General features: G+C 36.9%; 1 protein-coding gene across 1 annotated transcript in view; it reads right to left on the minus strand.

Annotated features, from left to right (window-relative positions):
* The window catches only part of CFAP47 (cilia and flagella associated protein 47), a 493,129-nt gene that overhangs the window by 442,581 nt on the left and 27,581 nt on the right, over positions 1 to 22,967 (minus strand). Inside the window, exons 9-15 of the mRNA XM_081563532.1 lie at positions 15,776 to 15,965; positions 14,839 to 15,052; positions 10,679 to 10,831; positions 9,829 to 10,015; positions 9,632 to 9,728; positions 3,174 to 3,390; positions 2,640 to 2,881 (exon numbers count right to left, since the gene is read on the minus strand). Coding sequence (XP_081419658.1) covers positions 2,640 to 2,881; positions 3,174 to 3,390; positions 9,632 to 9,728; positions 9,829 to 10,015; positions 10,679 to 10,831; positions 14,839 to 15,052; positions 15,776 to 15,965 — 1,300 coding nt within the window. The remainder of the gene's footprint in view (positions 1 to 2,639; positions 2,882 to 3,173; positions 3,391 to 9,631; positions 9,729 to 9,828; positions 10,016 to 10,678; positions 10,832 to 14,838; positions 15,053 to 15,775; positions 15,966 to 22,967) is intronic.

Genomic DNA, 22,967 nt, shown 5'->3' on the forward strand with positions numbered 1-22,967 from the left:
TTAAAAGACTCTTACTCCTTGGAAGGAAAGTTATGACCAACCTAAACAGCATATTAAAAAGCAGAGACATTACCAACAAAGGTCCGTCTTGTCGAGGCTATGGTTTTTCCAGTGGTCATGTATGGAATGTGAGAGTTGGACTATAAAGAAAGCTGAGCGCCAAAGAATTGATGCTTTTGAACTGTGGTGTTGGAGAAGACTCTTGAGAATCCCTTGGATGGCAAGGAGATCCAACCAGTCCATCCTAAAGGAGATCAGTCCTGAGTGTTCATGGGAAGGACTGATGTTGAAGCCGAAACTCCCATACTTTGGCCACCTGATGCCAAGAACCACCTCACTGGAAAAGACCCTGATGCCAGGAAAGTTTGAAGGCAGGAGGAGAAGGGGATGACAGAGGATGAGATGGTTGAATGTCATCACCGATTCAATGGAAATGAGTTTGAGTAAACTCCGGGAGTTGGTGATGGTCAGGGAGGCCATGGGGTTGCGAAGAGTCAGACATGACTGAGTGACTGAACTGAACGGTAGAAGAAAATGTCTTCTTCCCCAACTCAATATAACAAAAGGGACATAAGAAAAGTGTGAGTCAATAAAATGACCTATACAAAGAGGCAAAAATAAAACTGAGTAATTATTTTATGAAAATTCTGAGCATCAAACAGAAAATGATGTAAGAGAAATCTATGTGTATAAATCATGCATACTTTCCTCAATCATATATGAAATACATTTAAGTATTGTAGCATTTGTGTTCTAAAAAAACTAAAAGTTGTTAAAGGCTAATGATATCATTCACATAAACACTGTCTGTTATTTTTGTTGTTTGCATGTTCAGTCTTGGCCGACTCATACTGTATTTGGAATTAAATGTCTTTGCTTTTGCTTTGATTTAAAAAAAAAAAAAAGTAAGACATGTTATGAGCAACCCAAAGAAAAGCAAATATTAAATTTTTCCTGTAAAAATATAGTACTAAAAACCATGAGAAGTTTGTGTATGTGTGTGCTCAGTCGTGTCTGATTCTCTGGTGACCCCATAGACTACAGCCCACCAAGCTCCTCGGTCCATTGGATTCTCCAGGCAAAAATACTGGAGTGGGTTGCCATTTCCTTCTCCAGGGAATCTTCCTGACTCAGTGATCAAACTTGCATCTCTTGCATTGGCAGGTGGAATTTTTACCCCTGAGCCACCAGGGAAGCCTCTAAGTTAAAAACTTGTTAACTCTATAATAGTGTCTCTTGCATTCTTTGCATTGGCAAGCAGATTATTTTACCACTGCGCTGTAATTCCACTTTTGACAAATGAATCTTTGTTACAGATTTTCATAGTAGCCATAAGGGGGAAGCCCAACCACTCAATCCTGGCTAGGATGGAGAAATACAAGGAAAAGTACCTATGCACAGTGCTTTTCAGATACCTTTAGTGCCATATCACATGCTTGATCAGAACTTACATCTGGAATGCAGATAACTACATCTGATACCTCCTGAAAAAAACTGGAGAAGGTTTATCTAGAATTTCTGAAATCTACAGAAATAATTTCTTTTTCTTCTCTGATCATTTACTCAGCTTTTCTCTAGATTGGGGCAGGACCCAACATTTCCAGTATTAGTAACAACAACAACAAAAAGTGCTTGGTCAAATGAATCTGCTGAATATTCAGAGGAAGTATATCTCAAATCCTTAATAAATTATAACCTGGGATTGTGCTAAATCTATCCAGATTAATAAAAAGATTAAATACAGTTATATCAATGATCTCAAGTCATAATAAAAGGACAGTCCTCTTCCTCCACTTGTTAAATTTGTTAACATCTCTGCATATATCTGCACTAAAATTAAGTGAAGTATTAAAGTGTTAAGTCGCTCAGTGTCTGACTCTGGGCGATCCCATGGACTGTAGCCTGCCAGGCTCCTCTGTCCATGGAATTCTACAGGCAAGAATACTGGAGTGGGTTGCCATTTCTTTCTCCAGGGGATCTTCCCAATCCAGGGATTGAACCTGGGTCTCCTGCATTACCGGCAGATTTTTTACCATCTGAGCTACCAACGAAGCCCCTTAAATTAATACTCAAGCTTGTTTATAACACTCTCCATTAACAACACTGGTGCACGCTCAGTCACGTCTGAATCTTTGCGACCCTATGGACTGTAGCCTATCAGGCTCCTCTGTCCATGGTATTTTTCAGGCAAGAATACTGGAGTGGTTTGCCATTTCCTCCTCCAGGGGATCTTCCCAACCCAGGGATCAAATCCACGTCTCCTGTGTCTCCTGTATTGCAGGTAAATTCTTTACCACTGTGCCAGTAGAGTTATACAAAAGTGTTGATTTGGAAATGATTGATATTCCCAGGAAAATCACCTAAGACAAGAATTCTACACACCAGGACTCCTTTGTGATCTGAACTATAGTCAGTCTACTTAGATCTCAAATGAAGACTATTCCTAAATTAGAGATAAAGAGGGGGGGGGAAGGACATAGGGAAGCCAAGAGGGCAGGAATGTCCCATTGTCACAAGATCATATGTGATGTACTTATACATTCTTAGCACCTTTATACAGTATACACTTAAGATATGACTAAGGCCTGAACACACAAATAAATGAATGTCTAAATCAAACAAACAGAATAAACTATTACCTTTAGCTGGATGAATGGAAAATGCCATCCCCTTTCCTGTATTTATCGGTTGCCATTCAAATTTGACAAAGTAATTCTGATGATTATATATCCTAACCGTCCCCCTAAAACATGTTTCCACGAAGAAGCCTTGTGGTCTCAGTATCAGCTCATTAGAAGATAGCTGAAGTCTTATTGGCAGGACAACTGCCATCACTAGGATGTGTCCACCAGGCACATTGTTCACTGTGAAGGTGAAAGATCTGTAACACAGCAAAAGCATCCAAAGTGAATGGATAACAGCTCTTAACTGAATGACAGACTTCAGGTACATGTAAAAATGCATATATTATGGATTGATATCCACAATTCTTAGTAAAAAATAAATCAAAATAATTATGAAAGGTAATTAGACTGAAGTATGAACCCACAAATTGCTGCACATATAGTTTCTACCTTTTAGAACCAAATATGACATATGCAAAAATAATTGGGGCAAATATACACAAGGACATTTTTGACTCTAGCAAATAGAAATTTGAAAATAAATCCTACTTCCAAAATTTTCCAATGGTGGGAGATTCAAATATCATTGAAATATAAGTACTAGTTGTAGGTGGAATCACATATGAAAATTGGTTGGTTTTCCGAAGTTCTTCCAAATTGACATCTAACTGGATCAAAATGTGAATTGGTAGCATATTAATAATATGTAGTAGATGAGTATTTGTTGAGTTCACACAAACATCACCAAAGTTAAGGACAGAGGGCCCTGAAAAAACAAAAAGTTACTAAGTTTAATTCCTGACAAATGTATTCATTGACTTTTTTGGTAAGTATTCACACTATATTTTGATCAATTAATTCATTAAAAATAGCACTTAAAATATTTACTATAATATCAGAAATTATTAACAGAGTGTTTTATAAAGATGTTCATAACTTGATGGTTAGAGGTTATTGGCCAAAATTCAAATAGATTCTGATTATATGGAAAATTACATGACAAAATTACTAGCACTAATTATAACTCATCTCAGTACACAAATTTGCATACTCCAACACCCTCTCCACTCTCATGAATGCATCTATGTTCACTTATCCAGAATTTACAGAAATTGGCAACTTTCCCATGACTCATTATTTAATTTTTTTTTTCTCTTTAAATGCCCAAAGTTTTTATAGAACTCCAAAAAGTATTCTTGTGCCCTTTCATAGTTTCTCCCTACCACCATCCTCTGTATTCCCCCTTTCCAGACAACCATTCATTTGCTTTATGTCACTGTAGATCGGGTTGCATTTTCCAGACTTTAATATGAGTGGAATAATACAGAATGTGTGTTTTTTCTCTGATTTCTTTCATTCAGAAAGTTCTCTGGAGATCCATTTAAGATGTTTCATGTGTCAATAGTCTATTCCTTTATATTACTAAGTAGCAGTCCATTTTTGGTTAATGTTTACACATCACCTGTTACTACCTGGATTCTTCCCAGGTATGGCCTATTAAAATTAAGGATGCTAAAATATTTCCAAACAAGTATTTTGTTTAAAATATACCTTCCTTTCCTTTAGATATTTAGGAGTATAATGAATGGATAATAGGGTAGATGTGTGTTTAAATGTATAAGAAACTGCCAAACTTCTTCAAAGTGGTTGTATTGAGTTGGCCAAAAAGTTTGTTCTGATTTTTCTGTAATATCTTATGGAAAAACCCAAAAGAACTTTTTGGCCAACCCAATTTAATTTCACATCCCCACTAGCATTATACAAGAGTCTCAGTTCCACCAAATCTTCAGCAACAATTGAAGTGGTAAGCATTTTAGCCATTCTAATAGATTTATAGAGCAGTATCTCATTTTGGTTTTATTTTGTGTTTCCCTAACAATGAATGTTAAAAAACCATAGATCATGGCATCCAGTCCTATCACTTCATGACAAATATCAAAGGGGAAAAAGTGGAAGCAGTGACAAATTTTCTCTTCCTGGGCTCCAAAATTACTGTGGATGGTGACATCAGCCACAAAATTAGAACATGCTTGCTTCTTGGAAGGAAGGCCATGCTAAACCTAAACAGTGTATTAAAAAGCAAACATATCACTTTGCCAACAAAGGTCCATACAGGCAAAGCTATAGTTTTCCAGTAGTCATATAGGGATGTGAGAGTTGGACCATAAAGAAGACTGAATGCTGAAGATGCTTGAGAGTCCCTTGGACTGCAAGGAGATCAAGCCAGTCAATCATAAGGGAAATTAACCCTGAATACTCATTGGAAGGACTATTGCTAAAGCTGAAGCTCCAATACTTTGTCCACTGATGCGAACAGCTGACTCATTGGAAAAGACCCTGATGCTGGGAAAGATTGAAGGCAAAAGGAGAAGAGGGCAGCAGAGGATGAGATGGTTGGATGGCATCACTGATTCAATGAACATGAACTTGGGTGAATTACAGGAGATGATGAGGGACAGGGAGGCATGGCATGCTGTAGTTCATGGGGTCGCAAAGAGCTGGACATGATTTAGTGACCGAACAACAACAGCAATAAACAATGGTATGTATCTTTCCATGTGCCTATTTGTTGTTATATCTTCTATAAGGAAGGAAGCATATGACTTAATGATCTATCTCTTTTGATTTACTTTTGGCATATCACGTTAGGTATGGCTACAAATTCAGGTTTGTTTTTTCTTGCTGTTGTTGTTGTTTTTGGCATGTGACTTCTATGTCCCAGCACTATTTATTGCAAAGACTAGGTTTTCTGCACCATACTGCATTTGCACCTTTGTCAAAATTCAGTTGTCCAATATACACAGATCTATTTCTGAACCTTATGTATTAGTCATTGGTCTATATTTATGCCAATAACATACTGTTTTGCTTACTAATAAATCTTGAAATCAAGCAGTGTATTATCTTCAACACATTTTCCTTTTCCAAAATTTTTTTGACTATTCTAACTACTTTGCATTCCTATGTTAATTTTAAAATGAGCCTGTCAATTTCTACAAAAGATCCTGATGGAATTTTGGTTGGAATTGTGGTGAATCGGTATATTCTTTGGATCATTTTTGCATATCCTTTATGCCTCTGCATAACTTTTTGAATAAACAGAACACAATTACAAAACAGTTTCAGTGTCATTGTCTGATAATTTAAACATAAGTATCAGTATTAATGATTTAACTGGTTAATAATTTTATTTATTATGGTTTATATTTCCCTGCTTCTTTTTATGTGTTGTAATATTTACTTGGATGTCAGATATAGTAAATTTTACCTCATTAGGTACTAGACAATTTTTCATATTCTTATAATTTTCTCAAGCTCTACTCTGGAAGGAAGTTACCTTAAAACAGACTGGTGCTTCCAGATCTTTCTTTTATGAATGTTACCTGGGTCTAGAGTATTGCTCTAACTAGTAATAATTATCCTCCACTATTGAGGCAAGAGCTTCCTCAGTATTCTGCCTCAACATCCCATGCATCATGAGGTTTAAGAACTGGTTGAGGCAAACAATACAAAGGTGTGCTAGAAATATTAAGACAGAGATCGAAGAACAAGAAAGACAAAGTGGGTCTAATAAGATTCAATTTATACTTAGGATTGCCAAAGCAATCCTGAAAAGGATGAGCTAATTTGGAAGACTTACACTTAATGATTTCAAAACTTATCAGAAAGCTACTTACCAACAGTGTAGAACTGTCACTGGAATAGACGTACAGATCAATGGAACACAATTAAGACTCCAGAAACAAGCCTTGACATATTTGATCATTTGATCTTTGACAAAGGTGCCAAGGCAATTCAATGAGAAATGATAGTATTTCAACAAATGGTGCTGGGACAAATTAATATCTGCATATAACAATATGAATTTAGACTCTTAACTCTTACCATAAACAAAAATTTTAAAAACACTAAAAGGAATTGTAGTCCTAAACATAAGATCTAAAAATACAAAATGTTTAGGAGAAAATATTTGTGAATTGAGCTAGCTAAAGATTGTTGGGCATGATATTAAAAGCATGATCAATAAAATGAAAAAATTTAGCTACTTCAGTTTTGTTTAAATAAAAAATTGCTGTGCTTTAAATAACATTATTAAGAAAACAAAACAAAAAAACAAGCCACAGATTTAGGGAAAATATTTGGAAATCATATCTGAAAAAAGATGTGTATTCAAAATGCATAAACAATTCTTACAACTCTATAAGGAGGAGGCAAACATTCAAGTTAAAAATTGGGGAAAGACATTTCTCCAAATAAGATATACAATTTAAATAGTTGTATCTCTAAGTAAATACATCAATATATATTCAACACTTTGTCAAAAAGAAAATGCAATTAAAACCACAATGAGAGAACATTTTGCACCCACTAGCATGGCTGTAATCAAAAAGACAGAAAATAACAATTGTTGGTGAAAACCTGGAGAAACTGCAATCCTCATGTACATATCAACAACCTCTGGTATGCTGATGATATCACTCTAGTGGCAGAAAGTGAAGAGGAACTACAGAGCCTCTTGATGAGGACGAAAGAAGAGAGTGAAAAAGCTGGCTTGAAACTCAACATTCAAAAAACTAAGTTCATGGATGACATCCAGTCCCATTACTTCATGGAAAATAGATGGGGAAACAACGGAAACAGTGGCAGAATTTTTTTCTTGTGCTCTAAAACACTGCATCCATGAAATTAAAAGACACTTGCTCCTTGAAAGAAAAGTTATGACAAACCTAGAGAGTATATTAAAAATCAGAGATTTCACTTTTCTGACAAAGGTCCATGTAGTCAAAGCTATGGTGCGTCCAGTAGTCATGTACGGATGTGAGAGTTGGACCATAAAGAAGGCTGAGAGGCAAAGAATTGATGCTTTTGAGTTGTGGTTCTGGAGAACTCTCTTGAGAGTCCCTTGCATTGCAAGGAGATCAAACCATCAATTCTAAAGGAAATCAACCCTGCACATTCATTAGACAGATGGTTATGGAAGCTCCAATACTTTGGCCACCTGACAGGAAGAGCTGACTCATTGGAAAAGACCCTGATGCTGGTAAAGACTGAAGCAGGAGGAGAAGGGGACAGCCGAGGATGAGATGGTTAGATAGCATCACCAACTCAATGGACATGAATTTGAGCAAACTGTGAGATAGTGGAGGACAGAAGAGTCTGGTATGTTGCAGTCCAGGGGGTCACAAGGAGTATGACACAACTTAGTGACTGAACAACTGTTGGAGGGATTGCAACCTAGTGCAGTCACTTTGGAAAATTCTTGATAATTTCATTAAAAGTTACACACAAAGTTACCATCAGTTCAGTTCAGTCTCTCAGTCATGTCCAACTCTTTGCGACCCCATGGACTGCAGCACGCCAGGCTTCCCTGTCCATCACCAACTCCCGGAGTTTACTCAAACTCATGTCCATTAAGTTGGTGATGCCATCCAACCATCTCATCCTCTGTCGTCCCCTTCTCCTCCTGCCTTCAATCTTGCCCAGCATCAGGATCTTTTCCAATGAGTCAGTTGTTCACATCAGGTGGCCAAAGTATTGGAGTTTCAGCTTCAACATCAGTCCTTCCAATGAATATTCAGGACTGATTTCCTTTAGGAGTGACTGGTTGGATCTCCTTGCAGTCCAAGGGACTCTCAAGAATCTTCTCCAACACCACAGTTCAAAAGCATCAATTCTTCGGTGCTCAGCTTTCTTTATAGTCCAACTCTCACATTCCATACATGACTACTGGAAAAAACACAGCTTTGACTAGATGGACCTTAGTTGGCAAAGTAATATCTCTGCTTTTTAATATGTGGTCTAGGTTGATCATAGCTTTTCTTCCAAATAGCAAGCATCTTTTAATTTCATGGCTGCAGTCACCATCTGCAGTGATTTTGGAGCCCAGAAAAATAAAGTCTCTCACTATTTCCATTGTTTCCCCATCTCTTTGCCATGAAGTGATGAGACTGGATGCCATGAGCTCAGTTTTCTGAATGCTGAACTTCAAGCCAACTTTTTCACTCTCCTCTTTCACTTTCGTCAAGAGGCTCTTTAGTTCTTCTTCACTTTCTGCCATAAGGGTAGTGTCACCTGCATATCTGAAATTATTGATATTTCTCCCAGCAATCTTGATTCCAGCTTGTGCTTCATCCAGCCTGGCATTTTGCATGATGTACTCTGCATATAATTTAAATAAGCAGGGTGACAATATACAGCCTTGACATACTCCTTTCCCAATTTGGAACCAGTTACCATACCACTCAGCAATTCTACTCATAGGAATCTAACCAAAAGAAATAAAAACATATGTTCGCTCAAAGAATTATATGTGACTATTTATAGCAGCACTATTCACAATAGCCTCAAATGGGAAACAGCTCAGTGTCCATCAACTGTAAATGGGTAAACAAAATGTGTGTGTGCTTAGTTGCTCAGTCGTATCCATCTCATTGGACTGTAGGCTCCTCTGTCCATGGGGATTCTCCAGGCAAGAATACTGGAGTGAGTTGCCATGCCCTCCTCCAGGGAATATTCCCAACCCAGGGATCGAACCCAGGTCTCCCGCATTGCAGGCAGATTCTTTACCAGCTGAGCCACGAGGGAAGCCCATTCCTAATAAAATGAGATACTATTTAAGCATAACAACAAACAAAATATTTATACCTAACACCACAGGGATGGACCTTACGAACATTATGCTAAGTAAAAGAAGCAATGTAAGAGAGACCACATATTATGTGATTCCTTTTACATGAAATGTTCAGAATAGGCAAATCTATAGTGATAGAATGCTAATTAATGGTTGCCTGGGGCTAGGGGTGGGAAATGGAAGTAACAGCATAACAGTGATGAGGGTGATAGCATCATTGTAAAAACTGAATTGTGATGATGGCTGAATAAACCTGTAAATTCACTGAAATTCACTGATTTGCATGCTTTGACCTGGTGAATTTTATGAAATATGAATTATACTTCAATAAATCTATTTTTTAAAAAGACTTCAGTAAGTTTTTATAGATTCTTACCAACAATTACTTGATACATTTGCTTTGGTGTCAAAATTAAGCTGCAGTCATATTTTTCATGGGGTGTGGATGGGTCTGATTTAAGTCTCTTAAGAACCTGTGAGAAATCACATTATCCCAAAATTAATTGTTCAATATTAGCAAAAGATATTTTTAAAATTCTCATGGTATAATCAAATGTGAAATATTGCACATGCCTTTTTTGTCAGAGACTTTGTCTCCTTCAATGCTATATTTCTGGTACTTAGCAATTGGTTATGTTTGATCCGACACTGTGCTGAAGATAACTCCTCTTCCCATTCCACTTCTGAGACAGTGGGTGATTTTAGACCAGATGCAGGATGTAATCCTATGTCTATGTCATTATATGAGTATATGCACTTCCTAGGGAAATCATAATAATAACTAATTGAGGCTAAGTCTTTTAGAAAATATATACATCAGTAAATTCAAATATTCCCCATAGTAGATGCTGTTACTGACCCACTGAGAGCCACTGAAGCAGGCAAAAGCACTTTGCACATAAAATTGCCCTCTGTTAAGGGGACCTCATTCTCAAATACTTCCCCAGGAAAGTTACACCCACCCTACCATACCCAATGACAACTCACAGGCAATGACTGGTACGGAGCACAAAAGTTCCTTTGACTCAAGGCAGGAACAACAACAGGGTATAATTTACACTCAAGGGACCCCAAGCATCAGTCTGAGAGTAAACTTTATTTGAAACATATTATTTCTGAGCTCCCTCTCTTGCCCTATCCTGCTTCCTCATATTACACACGTTTCTCCCAAAAGAACATCCTCCAAAAATCACATGTGTTGGAATTCCTGTCTCAGAATCTGCTTCTAGGGAAGCCCATCTAAGACATTCCCAAATCAAAAGTAAAAAAGGAAATAAATGCAGTTTAAGTAGTTCAATGTTTTGTTATTTTCATACATAAAAACATCCTTTAAATCACGAAGAAGAACCTAAAGAAAAAAAATTCTAGCTTTACAGGCACCATGATCTGTTTGTTTCATATTGTTTGAGAAAGTGAACTTTACCTGTGTGCTTCTTTCTGCAGGCGCACATTTCTTAAATATTTAATGTATTCCACATAATATTTTTCATGAGATTTCTTTTCTATTTTTTCAGATTTAGTATATGCAAAATCAGGATCCACATAGTTATATCTTGGAATCTTTGTGAAAATTGTCCTACAATATGAGGAAGTCATGTTAATATTTATGTATATTGATATATGTGCATTTATTCAATCAGTATTTTTATTGAGTGCCTCCTATACCAGGAGGTGGGCACAAGTTGGTGAACAGGACAAATTCTAAATTTGTCCTGTCCTGATATTGTCCTCATATCCTATTATACACGGAGACATTATTACATGTAGGATTAGAATGATGTCTAATCTTCTTCATAAACTAATGACAGAAAATCTCTAAGGTCATTGGGATGTAATACCACTTATTCTTGGGGTATTAGTCAAGGAGGGAATAGTTTGGGCAGCTCCAGGTTACAGATGGAATTAGATCTGAATCTTATTAGTGTTTCCTAATAGTTAATTACTTTTAGATCACTGTACTCAAAACCAGAAAAAAATCATATAGAAAGAATAAGGAATCCTTTTTTTAAAATTATGCTGCTTTCTTAATATCTCAGAGTTTATAAAGTAACCATCAGCAACAAACCTATACAAAGAAAAAATCCAAAAAAGAACTAAAAACTACTCAATATCTCATATTCACTCAACTGTGTTCACGCTTTTACTTTGGCCTACCATGTATTTTCCATAAAAACAAGAAGTACAATTATTCATATCCTTTGGCCTTAGGCTACCTCAGTCTTCAGCAAATTTTATTAATTATTGAGATTCTCACTCTCAATAATTAAACCATAAGTATAAACCTAGTAGTCTTACACAGTCAAATGAAATTTAATCTAATATTTCTTCCTGTTTTCAATAATTCCTCAGTGGTTACAGTAAGATGTTTTTAACTGAGTTAAACTTTTTAAGAGAGTGAAGCAATAAGAGAGAAACAAATGCTTTGCTACTCAAGGACTGTTGCTGTTCAGTCGCTAAGTCCTGTCTGACTCTTTGCAACCCCATGAACTGCAGCATGCCAAGCTTCCCTGCCCTTCACTATCTCCTGGAAAGTGAAAGTGAAAGTTGCTCAGTGGTGTCCAACTCTGTGACCCGGACTATACAGTCCATGGAATTCTCCAAGCCAGAATACTGGAGTGGGTAGCCATTCCCTTCTACAGGAGATCTTTCCAACCCAGGGATCGAACCCAGGTCTCCTGAATCGTGGGTACATTCTTTACTGTCTGAGTCACCAAGGAAGCCCAATAATACTGGAGTTGGTAGCCTATCCCTTCTCCAGTGGATCTTCCCAACCCAGGGATCAAACCCAGGTCTCCCACATTGCAGGTGGATTCTTTACCAGGTGAGCCACCAGGGAAGCCCACTATCTCCTAGAGTTTGCTCAAATTCATGCTCGTTGAATTGGTGATGACATCCAACCATCTCATTCTCTGCTGCCCCCTTCTCCTCCTGCCCTCAATTTTTCCCAGCATCAGGGTCTTTTCCAGTGAGTTGGCTCTTTGAATCAGGTGGCCAAAGTATTGGAGCTTCAGCTTCAGCATCAGTCCTCCCAATGAATAATCAGGGTTGATTTCCTTTAGGATTGACTGGTTTGATCTCCTTGCAGTCCAAGGGACTCTCAAGAGTCTTCTCCAACATTACAATTCCAAAGCATCAATTCTTTGGCGCTCAGCTTTCTTTATGGTCCAGTTCTCACACTCATACATGACTACTGAAAAAACCATAGCTTTGACTATATGGACCTTTGCTGGCAAAGTGATATCTCTGATTTTTAATACACTGTCTAGGTTTGTCATAGCTTTCCTTCCAAGGAGCAAATATCTTTTAATTTCATGGCTGCAGTCACCATCTTCAGTGATGCTGAGCCCAAGAAAATAAAATCTGTCTCTGTTTCCACATTTTCCCCATCTATTTGCCATGAAGTGATGGAACTGGATGCCATGATCTTTGTGTTTTGAATACTGAGTTTCAAGCCAGCTTTTTTACTCTCCTGCTTCACCCTCATCAAGAGGCTCTTTAGTTCCTCTTTGTTTTCTGCCATTAGAGTGGTACTATCTTCATATCTAAGGTTGCTGATATTTCTCCAAGGATAGTTGTTGATATATTTAAATCTCCCTTCAGGTTCTGGGATCTTGAACTACCTTTGTACATGTTAGTCACTCAGTCATGTCCAACTCTTTGCGACCCCATGGACTGTAGACTTCCAGGCTCCACTGTCCATGGAATTCTCCAGGCAAGAATACTGGAGTGGGTTGCCATGCCCTTCTCCAGGGGGTCTTCCTAACCCAGGGATCGAACCCAGGTCTCCTGCATTGCAGGTAGATTCTTTACCTTTAGAACCTAGAAATAATTCCTTTATCTGAAGTCCCTATGTCTGTAGCAAGAAGAAAAGGCAGGACTTAGAAGTAAGTAGTAGAGTAGGTGCCTGATGTGACAAATGCTGGTGACTAACATATCTAAATGTTTACGAGATCCTTAAAGAATAAACTTTAAGAAATACCTCTGAAACTCTGAGTAGGTGATTTTTTAAAGTGTGCCAAGTACAGGCAAAAAAAATTACTATGTAAATAAGACATTTTTCCTCATTCATTAAAGAAATATTTACTGAGTGCCTATTATAACACACTAAACAGAAGATATATACTGCATTAAATAAAACTAGACAAAATTCTTACCTTATTTTCTTCTCAAAAATTGAAAAGGTAAAATGCATTAAAAACTAAAATAGCAATTATAATTACCAAGTTAATACGCAGTAAAATGTCATTACTTGAATTTTCACTACTAACTGCTAGCCAGAAAATAACTAAATTTTGTATTTCTGTTAGTATGGAAAAGAGTAAATTGAGAGGAAAAAATATAATTATGGCCATGGGATAAATATAAAACACTTAGGTTAGTCTTCCTCAAAAAAAAAAAAATCCTGGCATTTTAGATCATCTGATTAATATTGCCTTACCAATAAAATATTAATGTTAAATTAACACACTCTATCTGCATATAGATATATTTATATAAGCACTGGAAATAATTGAAAATAATACATTGAAAAACTATTTCCACAGCTATCTTTGCAGTGTTTTCCTCTTTTTCTACTGTATAATTATTTAAAGTGGAGTCTGCATAATCTTCATGCTTGTGTGTTTTATAGTACTTGCCAACTACAAAAAGAGAGATAAAGACTGATACGGATGGAATTCGTAAGATAAAATAATAAAATAGACTATATATTAATAAAAATTTAGAAGTTTCCAATTGTGGATAATAAAACAATCATGGCATAAAAAATCAAATTGTATTTTAAGAAAATAACTGTAAAAGTAAGTGAGCTTAAAGATTCACCAAAGGTAAAGAGACAAGTAAAGAATGTTATGGGACATGCTCAAGTTTAGACGGCTGTTTAGTAACAGACAAGCATGCAGCAAAGAAATCCAGTTTGTCCTCAAATGTATAAAAACCATTCCTGAGCTAATGGCTAAAATAAAGATGTCAGGATGACTGAGTTTATTCTCACTAAGCATTGAGAACACAGTAATTCCTTTCAAGTTTCAATAAATTTAAGATGAATTTACTATCACTTTTAATTCTTATAACTAGGGAGATTTTAGTTCATTTTGGGAAAAGTTGTTGGAAATGTGACTTTGAGGAGATTGAACAAAGATGATGCTAAGGATGAAGAAGATAATGACAATGAAGACGAGAATGACTGATGTATCACAGTTTAAAATTTTTAATCTTAGATAAATTCAAGCTCTTAGACAAAATTAATGAACATGACTATTCTGAGGACTGTATACATTTCCAAACATGATTATTTCTATTATTCTTCTCGACTTGTCAACAGCCTATTTTAAGAATCCCTGGGTAAACCATTCATAAATCCTGGCAAGTACACATTAGAGATGAAAGGTTAGATACAGGAAATACAGTAGCATTCCACAACCACTCCTCCAATGTAAAAAAAAAAAAAAAATTGAAAATAAAATTTTACTACTATTATTATTACCATCACTAATTTATTACAGCAGGATCTGATAAGATCTCTGCATGTCATGCTGGTTATTATGTCTTACAAAATTTCAGGTTTTTAATATAGTACATTACCTGAAATTTTTATGTTCTTCTCCAGACCGGATACTTGCAGCTCGGTCATTGGGAAAGGCTATCAGTGCATCCTTTATTACCTCTTTATTTCTGTTATGATTGTGAATGTGTGTCATGGTTGACTGAAGCATCGCAACAGGTGCCTGGTCCTTGTACAGCACCAAGTCTTTCACCACAAACTGTCCCGTAGGATTACTGACCAAAGGGGATATACCTTTTAGAGAATTGAATATTAAGTTTAAACAGGTTTTTTTTTTTGAACTTCCATGAGTTAACAATTACACTAGAGTACTGCTTCCAACTTCAAACTAGATCCCTAAGCAAATTCAGAAAATACAAATAATTAATAAATGGATCTACATAAAACAATTTAGCAAAATAATGTATGCATAAGTGATAAAAATGCATGCAAAAACTAAAACCTGTTAACTTGAAGGACTGGGTTGTCCCACATGAAACTGAAATTTTCATAAAGAGAGCTGAATATCAGCAATTTCATATGGTTCAATGTATAAGAGATAACTGAGAATTAGTTGAAACAGCAGCAATCAGAAAATCTATGGAATGGTCAAAATGGTTTATATTATAGACTCAAAAAAAGGAAAAGAATAAAATATAAAAATCATTAAGACATTTAATAAATTTTATATACCATCAAACCAGTGCTAGTCAAAGTGAGATCTTCAAAATGGCAGCATTAGCATCTACTAGAAACATGCTGGAAATTCAAATATTTGGGCTCCAACAAAGATCTGCTTAATAATCAATGACGGGATGTAGGACAGTGACATATTTTAACAGGCCCAGATGCATGCAAAAGTTTAGAAGCATTAGATTAGATCACATTTGATATACACAGCTAAACATTAATGTGTTAAGATAATCCTAGAGTAACCAAAAATAAACTAATAATTGATAAGTGCCCCTAATAGCATACCAGGATTAACTTTCATCACAACTTTCTTGGTGGAAGGCTTACAGACACTATTAAAATATAAACATATCTGATAGAAAGGCTTCAGTGATGAAGACTCCAAATTTTCATCTGCCACTGTGCCAATAATCTCTATAAACTGCTTCACTTTGAAGACTCCAACTTGATGTGGAATGAATGAACATGTCACATTCTGAAAACAGAAGAAAAGCGATCAATTGCTATAGGCTGAATATTTTGGGCTTCCCTTGTGACTCAGCGGGTAAAGAATCTGCCTGCGATGCAGGAGACTTGGGTTCGATTCCCGGGTAATATTTGCAAACCCCTAAAACTCATGTTTCGGGTTGGTTTTTTTTTTTTTTTTTTTTTTGCCATGTTGTGCAACATACATGATCTTAGTTCCACAACCAGGGACTGAACTCATGTCCCTGAAGTGGAAGTAAGGAGTCTTAACCACTGAACCACCAAGGAAGTTTCTGAAACTCTTATGTTAAATTCCAATGCTCTATAAGATAGAATTAGGCGATTGAAGCCTGAATGGGATTAGTGCCCTTATAAAAGAGGGTCCACAGAGCTCCTTAAGCCTTCCACTGTGTGAGGATATCAGAAGTCTGTGCCCAGGAAGAGGGCCCACACCTGACCATGCGAGCACTCCGATCTGGGATTTCCAGCCTCCAGAACAATTAGAAATAAATTTCAGTTGCTTATAAACTGTGCAGTCTACGGTATATTCTTATAGCAGCTGAAATGGACTAAGAAAACAGAAAACTGTTAGGATAAAATAAAAAGCAAATAAAAAATATTGCTTACAAAATTTTAAGGAAAGCTAGTTTACTGATGGTGAAATGAAAGTCTTTAGAAACATCATATACAGCTCTGCCAAACCTTTAAGATACACATTATTAGAAAACTATCTAAGAAAAAAATTAAGATTAATGGTACTGAAATACTTCCAGAATGGCAGAATAAGGGCCTCCAAAAAGTTACTCCTTCACAAACAGAAAGAGAACACTGGAAAAATTGTCAAAATTAACTTCTCAGCTATTTGAAAATTACCTAAAATATTGCACAATGAACACTTCAAAAGTTGAATGAATTGGGCTACAAAATTTAGCCTCATTCGCCATATTCACTTGATCCCTTGCCAACCAACTACCACTTCTTCAAGCATCTTGAAAACTTTTCACAGGGAAAACACTTCCACAATCAGCAGGAGGTGGAAAATGCTTTCCAAGAGTTCGTCAAATTTCATAGCATGGATTTTTATGCTACAGGAATGAGAAAACTTATTCCTCATTGGCAAAATGTGTTGATCACAATGGTTTCTATTTTGATTAATGAAGATGTATTTCAGCCTAGTTATAATGATTTAAAATTCATGGTCCGAAACCACAGTTACGTTTGTACCAACCTAATAAATAGAAACGGTCCCTGAGGAAATTCAACTGTTAGAGTTATTAAACAAAGACAGTAAGTCAACTATTATAAATATGTTCAAAAGACTGAAGAAAAACATGTCTAAAAACTTAAAGGCAGCATGAGAACATCTCACAAAACAGAGCATATCAATATAGAAATTGTTTAGAAGAACAAATAAAGACAAGAGAATGCAGGAAACTCATAAATATGTGGAAATTAAATAATACACTTCTAAGTAACCAATAGATCAAAGAAGAAATTTCAAGAGAAATTAGAGAAAACTTTGAGATAAAGAAAAACTAAAACTCAACATACCAAAACTTATGGGATGCAGCAAAAGCAGTGATTAGAAGTAAATTTATAGCAGTAAGCACCAATATTAAAAAAAGATAAAGGCCTTTCATCAATAACCTAACCTCCATCTTAGGAAATAGAAAAAAGAAGAACAAAAGGAAGTAAACAAAGCAAACAAAAGGAAAGGAATAACCATGAAATAGAGAACAGAAAGCAATAGAGAAAATCAACAAACCTGAAACTATGTCTTTGTAATGATTAACGATATTGAAAAAAAACTTGAGCTAGACTCACCAAGCCAAAATCAACAACAGCAAAAACTCAATTTCTTAAAATCAGGAATAAAAGAGAGGATATCACCACCACTCAACATCAATAAAAAGGAGTATAATAGAATAATAAAACAATGAATAATCAAGTGCCAACCAGTTAGATAACCTAGATGACACGGACAAATCCTAAGACACAAACTTCTGAACATGATTCTAGAAGAAACAGAAAATTTGAATAGCCATAGGATAACCAGAGATTGAAACAGAAATCTGAAAACTTCTGACAAGAGAAGTCCAGAATCAGATGGATTTGATAGTGACTTTTACTGGACATTTAAAGAAGAATGAGCACCAATTCTTCACAAAGTATTCCAAAAATTAAAGATAACACTTTCTAACTCCTTCCATGATACCAGTTTCACTCTAATGTAAAAAGGCATTCAAGACAACTACAGACTAATGTCCTTTATGAATATATGTGCAAAACTCTACCAAATACTATCAAATTGCACACAAAGGATCAATCACTATGTCCAACTATGTCCAACTCCTTTGCCATGAAACATCACATATTTGGTCTTGAGAACAATTTTTTGGATAAGACTTCCAAAGCACAGGCAACAAAAGTGAAAAATAGACAAGACTGCATCAAACTAAAAAGCTTCTGCACAGCAAAAGAAACAGTCCACATAGTGAAGAGACATCCTACAGAATGGGGAAAAAAAAAACCAAAAAAACTTGTGAACCATATATGTTTAATATGAAGAATATATAAGGAGCACTTACAAATCAAAAGCAAACTAATAACCTGGTTAAAAAATGGGCAGAACACTTGAATACACATTTCTCCAAAGAAGACATATGAATGGCAAAAGGTATATGAGAAGGTGCTCAACATCACTAATCATTAGGGAAATGCAAATCAAAACCTCAATGAGCTATTACAACCCACCTGTTGAAATGGTCATTTATCAAAAAAATCAGATAACAAAGGTTGGTGAGGTTATGAAGAAAAAGGAACCTTTTTTGGTGTTTGCTGTTGGTGGGGATGTAAACTGATATAGCAATTAGACAGAAATTAGGGAAAATAGTATGAGGACATCTCAAAAAAATTAGAAATAGAACTACCATATGATCCAGGAATCCCCCTTCTAAGTATATATCCAAAAGAAATGAAATCAGCATCTCCAAGAAATATCTGCATTCCCATGTTCACTGCAGTGTTACTGGCAATTGTCAAGAATCAAAAACAACCTCAATGTTCATCAGTGAATGAATAGAGAAGATATAGTATACACAGTGGAATGTCATTCAGCCTTAAAAAAGAAGGAAATACTGCCATTCCTGACAACATGGATGAACTCGAAGGACATTATTCTGAATGGAACAATCCAGACACAGAAAGACAAATACTACATGAATTTTACATGTGGAATATATGTGAGTTTAAAATAGCCAAACTCTTGGAAGGACAGAGTAGAATGGTGGCTGCCTGGGGCAGGGAGGGGGTGGAAATAGGGAGATGTTGGTCAAAAGATTATAAAGTTTCAGTTGCTCAAGATGAGTAAATTCTGGAGATCTAATGCACAGCATGATGACTATAGTGAACAATACTATATTGTATACCTGCAGTTTATGAACAGGGTAAATCTTATGTGTTCTCACCACAAAAACAAAATGTGAAAATGTGAGGTGATGAATATATGTTAATTAGATTAACTGTGCTGATCATTTCACAATGTACACATTTATCAAAACAATTGTGCAGGTTACATGTGCGCGTGCTAAGTCACTTCAGTTGTCTCTGTGATTCTATGGACTGTAGCCCATCAGCCTCCTCTGTCCATGGGGATTCTGCAGGCAAGAATACTGGAGCGGGTTGCCATGCCCTCCTCCAGGGGATCTTCCCAACCCATGTGCACCTTATTCCTATTTGTCAATTATACCTCAATAAAGCTGAGGACAAATAAAGAAGAACATTGAGCATAAAACTGGGGATGTGTGGGGCAATTATAAACTGTATATTTACCGTTACATCCCTCAGAGCACCTTGATCTGTATCCAAAGTTTTAAAGTTCCCCCTTTGTTTTATTACAGTTTGTTTCCATAGTAAAAACTACATACGTAAGAAAACTTATCCATATAAAAACTTCCATATGAATGTTTATAGCAGCATTCTTCACAACAGCCAAAAGGTAGAAACAATTCAAATGGACATCACTGATGAATGGATAAACAAAAGGTAGTATAGCCATACCATGGGATATGATTTGGCCATAAAAAGCAATGAGGTACTGATACTTCAATATTGATGAATCTTGAAGATATTATGCTAAATCAAAGAAACCAGAAGCAAGTCTACATACTATATGACTATATTTATATGATATGTCAAGAACAGGAAAAATGTATGGGGATAGAAGAGATTCGTGGTTACCAGGCATTGATGAATGGGGAGCAGGGGGAGTGATCACTAAAGGACATCGTGTTTCTCTTTGGGGTGATGCTAACATTGTGAAATTAGACAGTGCTAATAGTCACGCAATTCTGTGAATACACTAATTACCACTGAACTGTATACTTTAAGTGTGTAAATTTTATGGTATGTGAATGATGCTTCAATAAAGTTGGTATTAAAGGAAAAGAATAATCTTACCATACTTCCAAATACTTAGAGGCTATTTGACCAGCCTGTGGAAGTCATAGTTCTCCAGTGTCCCCTACATTTCTTACATTCATTTTTTATTAATTTGAAACTTGTAACTGCTCAAGAAATCTAGAAATGTAGAGGGCTAAAAATTATGTTAGGAAATTAACTATCAGCTATGGGATTTTTTGAGTTTGAAAATTTTATATAGCATAGGGAGTTCCCAGGAGCCCCACTCAATGTGAAATTTCCAAATTGGTTTCAGAGATGTACAAAAGTATATATTCCTTTTTATGCCCAGAAGATTATATGCTGACCAAAATTAAAGTGGCAAATATACTTCAGGTCTGTCTTGCATTACAGAAATTAAAAACCTATGTGAACAGAAAAAAATTCATGTAATATGAAAGGAAAAACCCTTTATTACACCCTCTTTAAATGTTCCTTTCTCAACAGTGATTCATTATCTCTTCACTCACATATTTATCAACTGTCACCCATGTATCTTCTCTAAATACTCAGATATGCCCTCTACACTCAAACTGAATTAACATTTTCACATGGCGTCCACTTAAATTGTTGGCCATCCTACATATTTTCTCAACATAACCACTAGGGACAGCCCATCCCTAATCAACTGTAACTAATTTTATTCCTACCATAAATTAAAAGACTTCCCAGGTGGCTGCACTTTGCTGGAGCAGCTGTGAGGAGATACCCCACGTGCAAGGGCAAAGGAGAAACCCCAGCAAGATGGCAGGCAGGGCGAATTTGCATTTAGAATCAAACCCCATTCCTGCCAGAGACACTCAAACAAATCTTGTGCACACCAGGGCCCAGGGACTCCACAGAGACTGAGACAGAACTGTGTTTGAGCATCTCCTGTGGAAGTAAGGGTCAGCAGTGGACTGCCACATGGACAGGGGCTCTGGGTGCAGCAGACTTCGGTATGGCATAAGCCCTCTTGGAGGAGGTCGCCATTAACCCCACCATAGAGCTACCAGAACTTACAGAGGACTGGGGAAATAGACTCTTGGAGGGCACAAACAGAACCGTACATGTACCAGGACCCAGGGAAAGGAGCAGTGACCCCACAAGAGACTGACCTAGACTTGCCTGTGAGTGTGCAGGAGTCTCCAGCAGAGGTGTGGGTCAGTGGTGGCCTGCTGCATGGTTGGGGGCACTGAGTGTAGCAGTACATGCATGGGACCTTTTGAAGGAGGTCACCATTATCTTCATTACCTCCACCATAGTTTGGCCCCAGGTAAATAGCAGGGAGGAAACACAGCTTCACCCATCAACAGAAAATTGGATTAATGATTTACTGAGCATAGCCCCGCCCATCAGAACAAGACCCAGTTTCCCCCTCAGTCAGTCTCTCCCATCAGGAAGCTTCCATAAACCTCTTATCCTTCTCCATCAGAGGGAAGACAGACTGAAAACCACAACCACAGAAAACTAACCAATCTAATCACATGGACCACAGCCTTGTCTAACTCAATGAAACTATGAGCCATGCTGTGTACGGCCACCCAAGATGGATGGGTCATGGTGGAGAGTTCTGAAAAAATGTGGTCCACTGGAGAAGGGAATGGCAAGCCACTTCAGTATTCTTCCCTTGAGAACCCCATAAGCAGTATGAAAAGGTAAAAAGATAGGACACTGATAGATGAACTTCCCAGGTTGCTAGGTGCCCAATATGCTACTGGAGATCAGTGGAGAAATAACTCCAGAAAGAATGAAGAGACAGAGCCAAAGCAAAAACAACACCCAGTTGTGGATGTGACTGGTGATGGAAGCAAGGTCCAAAGCTGTAAAGAGCAATACTGGATAGGAACCTGAAATGTTAGGTAAATGAATCAAGGCAAATTGGAAGTGGTCAAACAGGAGATGGCAAGAGTGAACGTCAACATTTTAGCAATCAGCGAACTAAAATGGACTGGAATGGGTGAATTTAACTCAGATGACCGTTATATCTGCTACTGTGGGCAAGAATCCCTTAGAAGAAATGGAGTAGCCATCATAGTAAACAAAAGAGTCTGAAATGGAGTACTTGGATACAATCCCAAAAACCACATAATGATCTCTGTTCGTCTACAAGGCAAACAATTCAATATCAAGGTAATTCAAGTATATACCCAACCACTAATGCTGAAGAAGCTGAAGTTGAATGGTTCTATGAAGACCTACAAGACCTTCTAGAACTAACATCCAAAAAAGATGTCCTTTTCATTATAGGGGACTGGAATGCAAAAGTAGGAAGTCAAGAAACACCTGGAGTAACAGGCAAATTTGGCCTTGGAGTACAGAACGAAGCAGGGCAAAGGCTAATAGAGTTTTGCCAAGAGAACACACTGGTCATAGCAAAAACCCTCTTCCAACAACACAAGAGAAGAAGACTCTACATGTGGACATCACCAGATGGTCAACACCAAAATCAGACTGATTATATTCTTTGCAGCCAAAGATGGAGAAGCTCTATACAGTCAGCAAAAACAAGACCGGGAGCTGACTGTGGCTCAGATCGTGAACTCCTTATTGCCAAATTCAGACTTAAGTTGAA

The sequence above is a fragment of the Giraffa tippelskirchi genome, chromosome X (assembly GCF_054371585.1).
Source record: "Giraffa tippelskirchi isolate mGirTip1 chromosome X, T2T-mGirTip1v1.2.pri, whole genome shotgun sequence".
Lineage (NCBI taxonomy): Eukaryota > Metazoa > Chordata > Mammalia > Artiodactyla > Giraffidae > Giraffa > Giraffa tippelskirchi.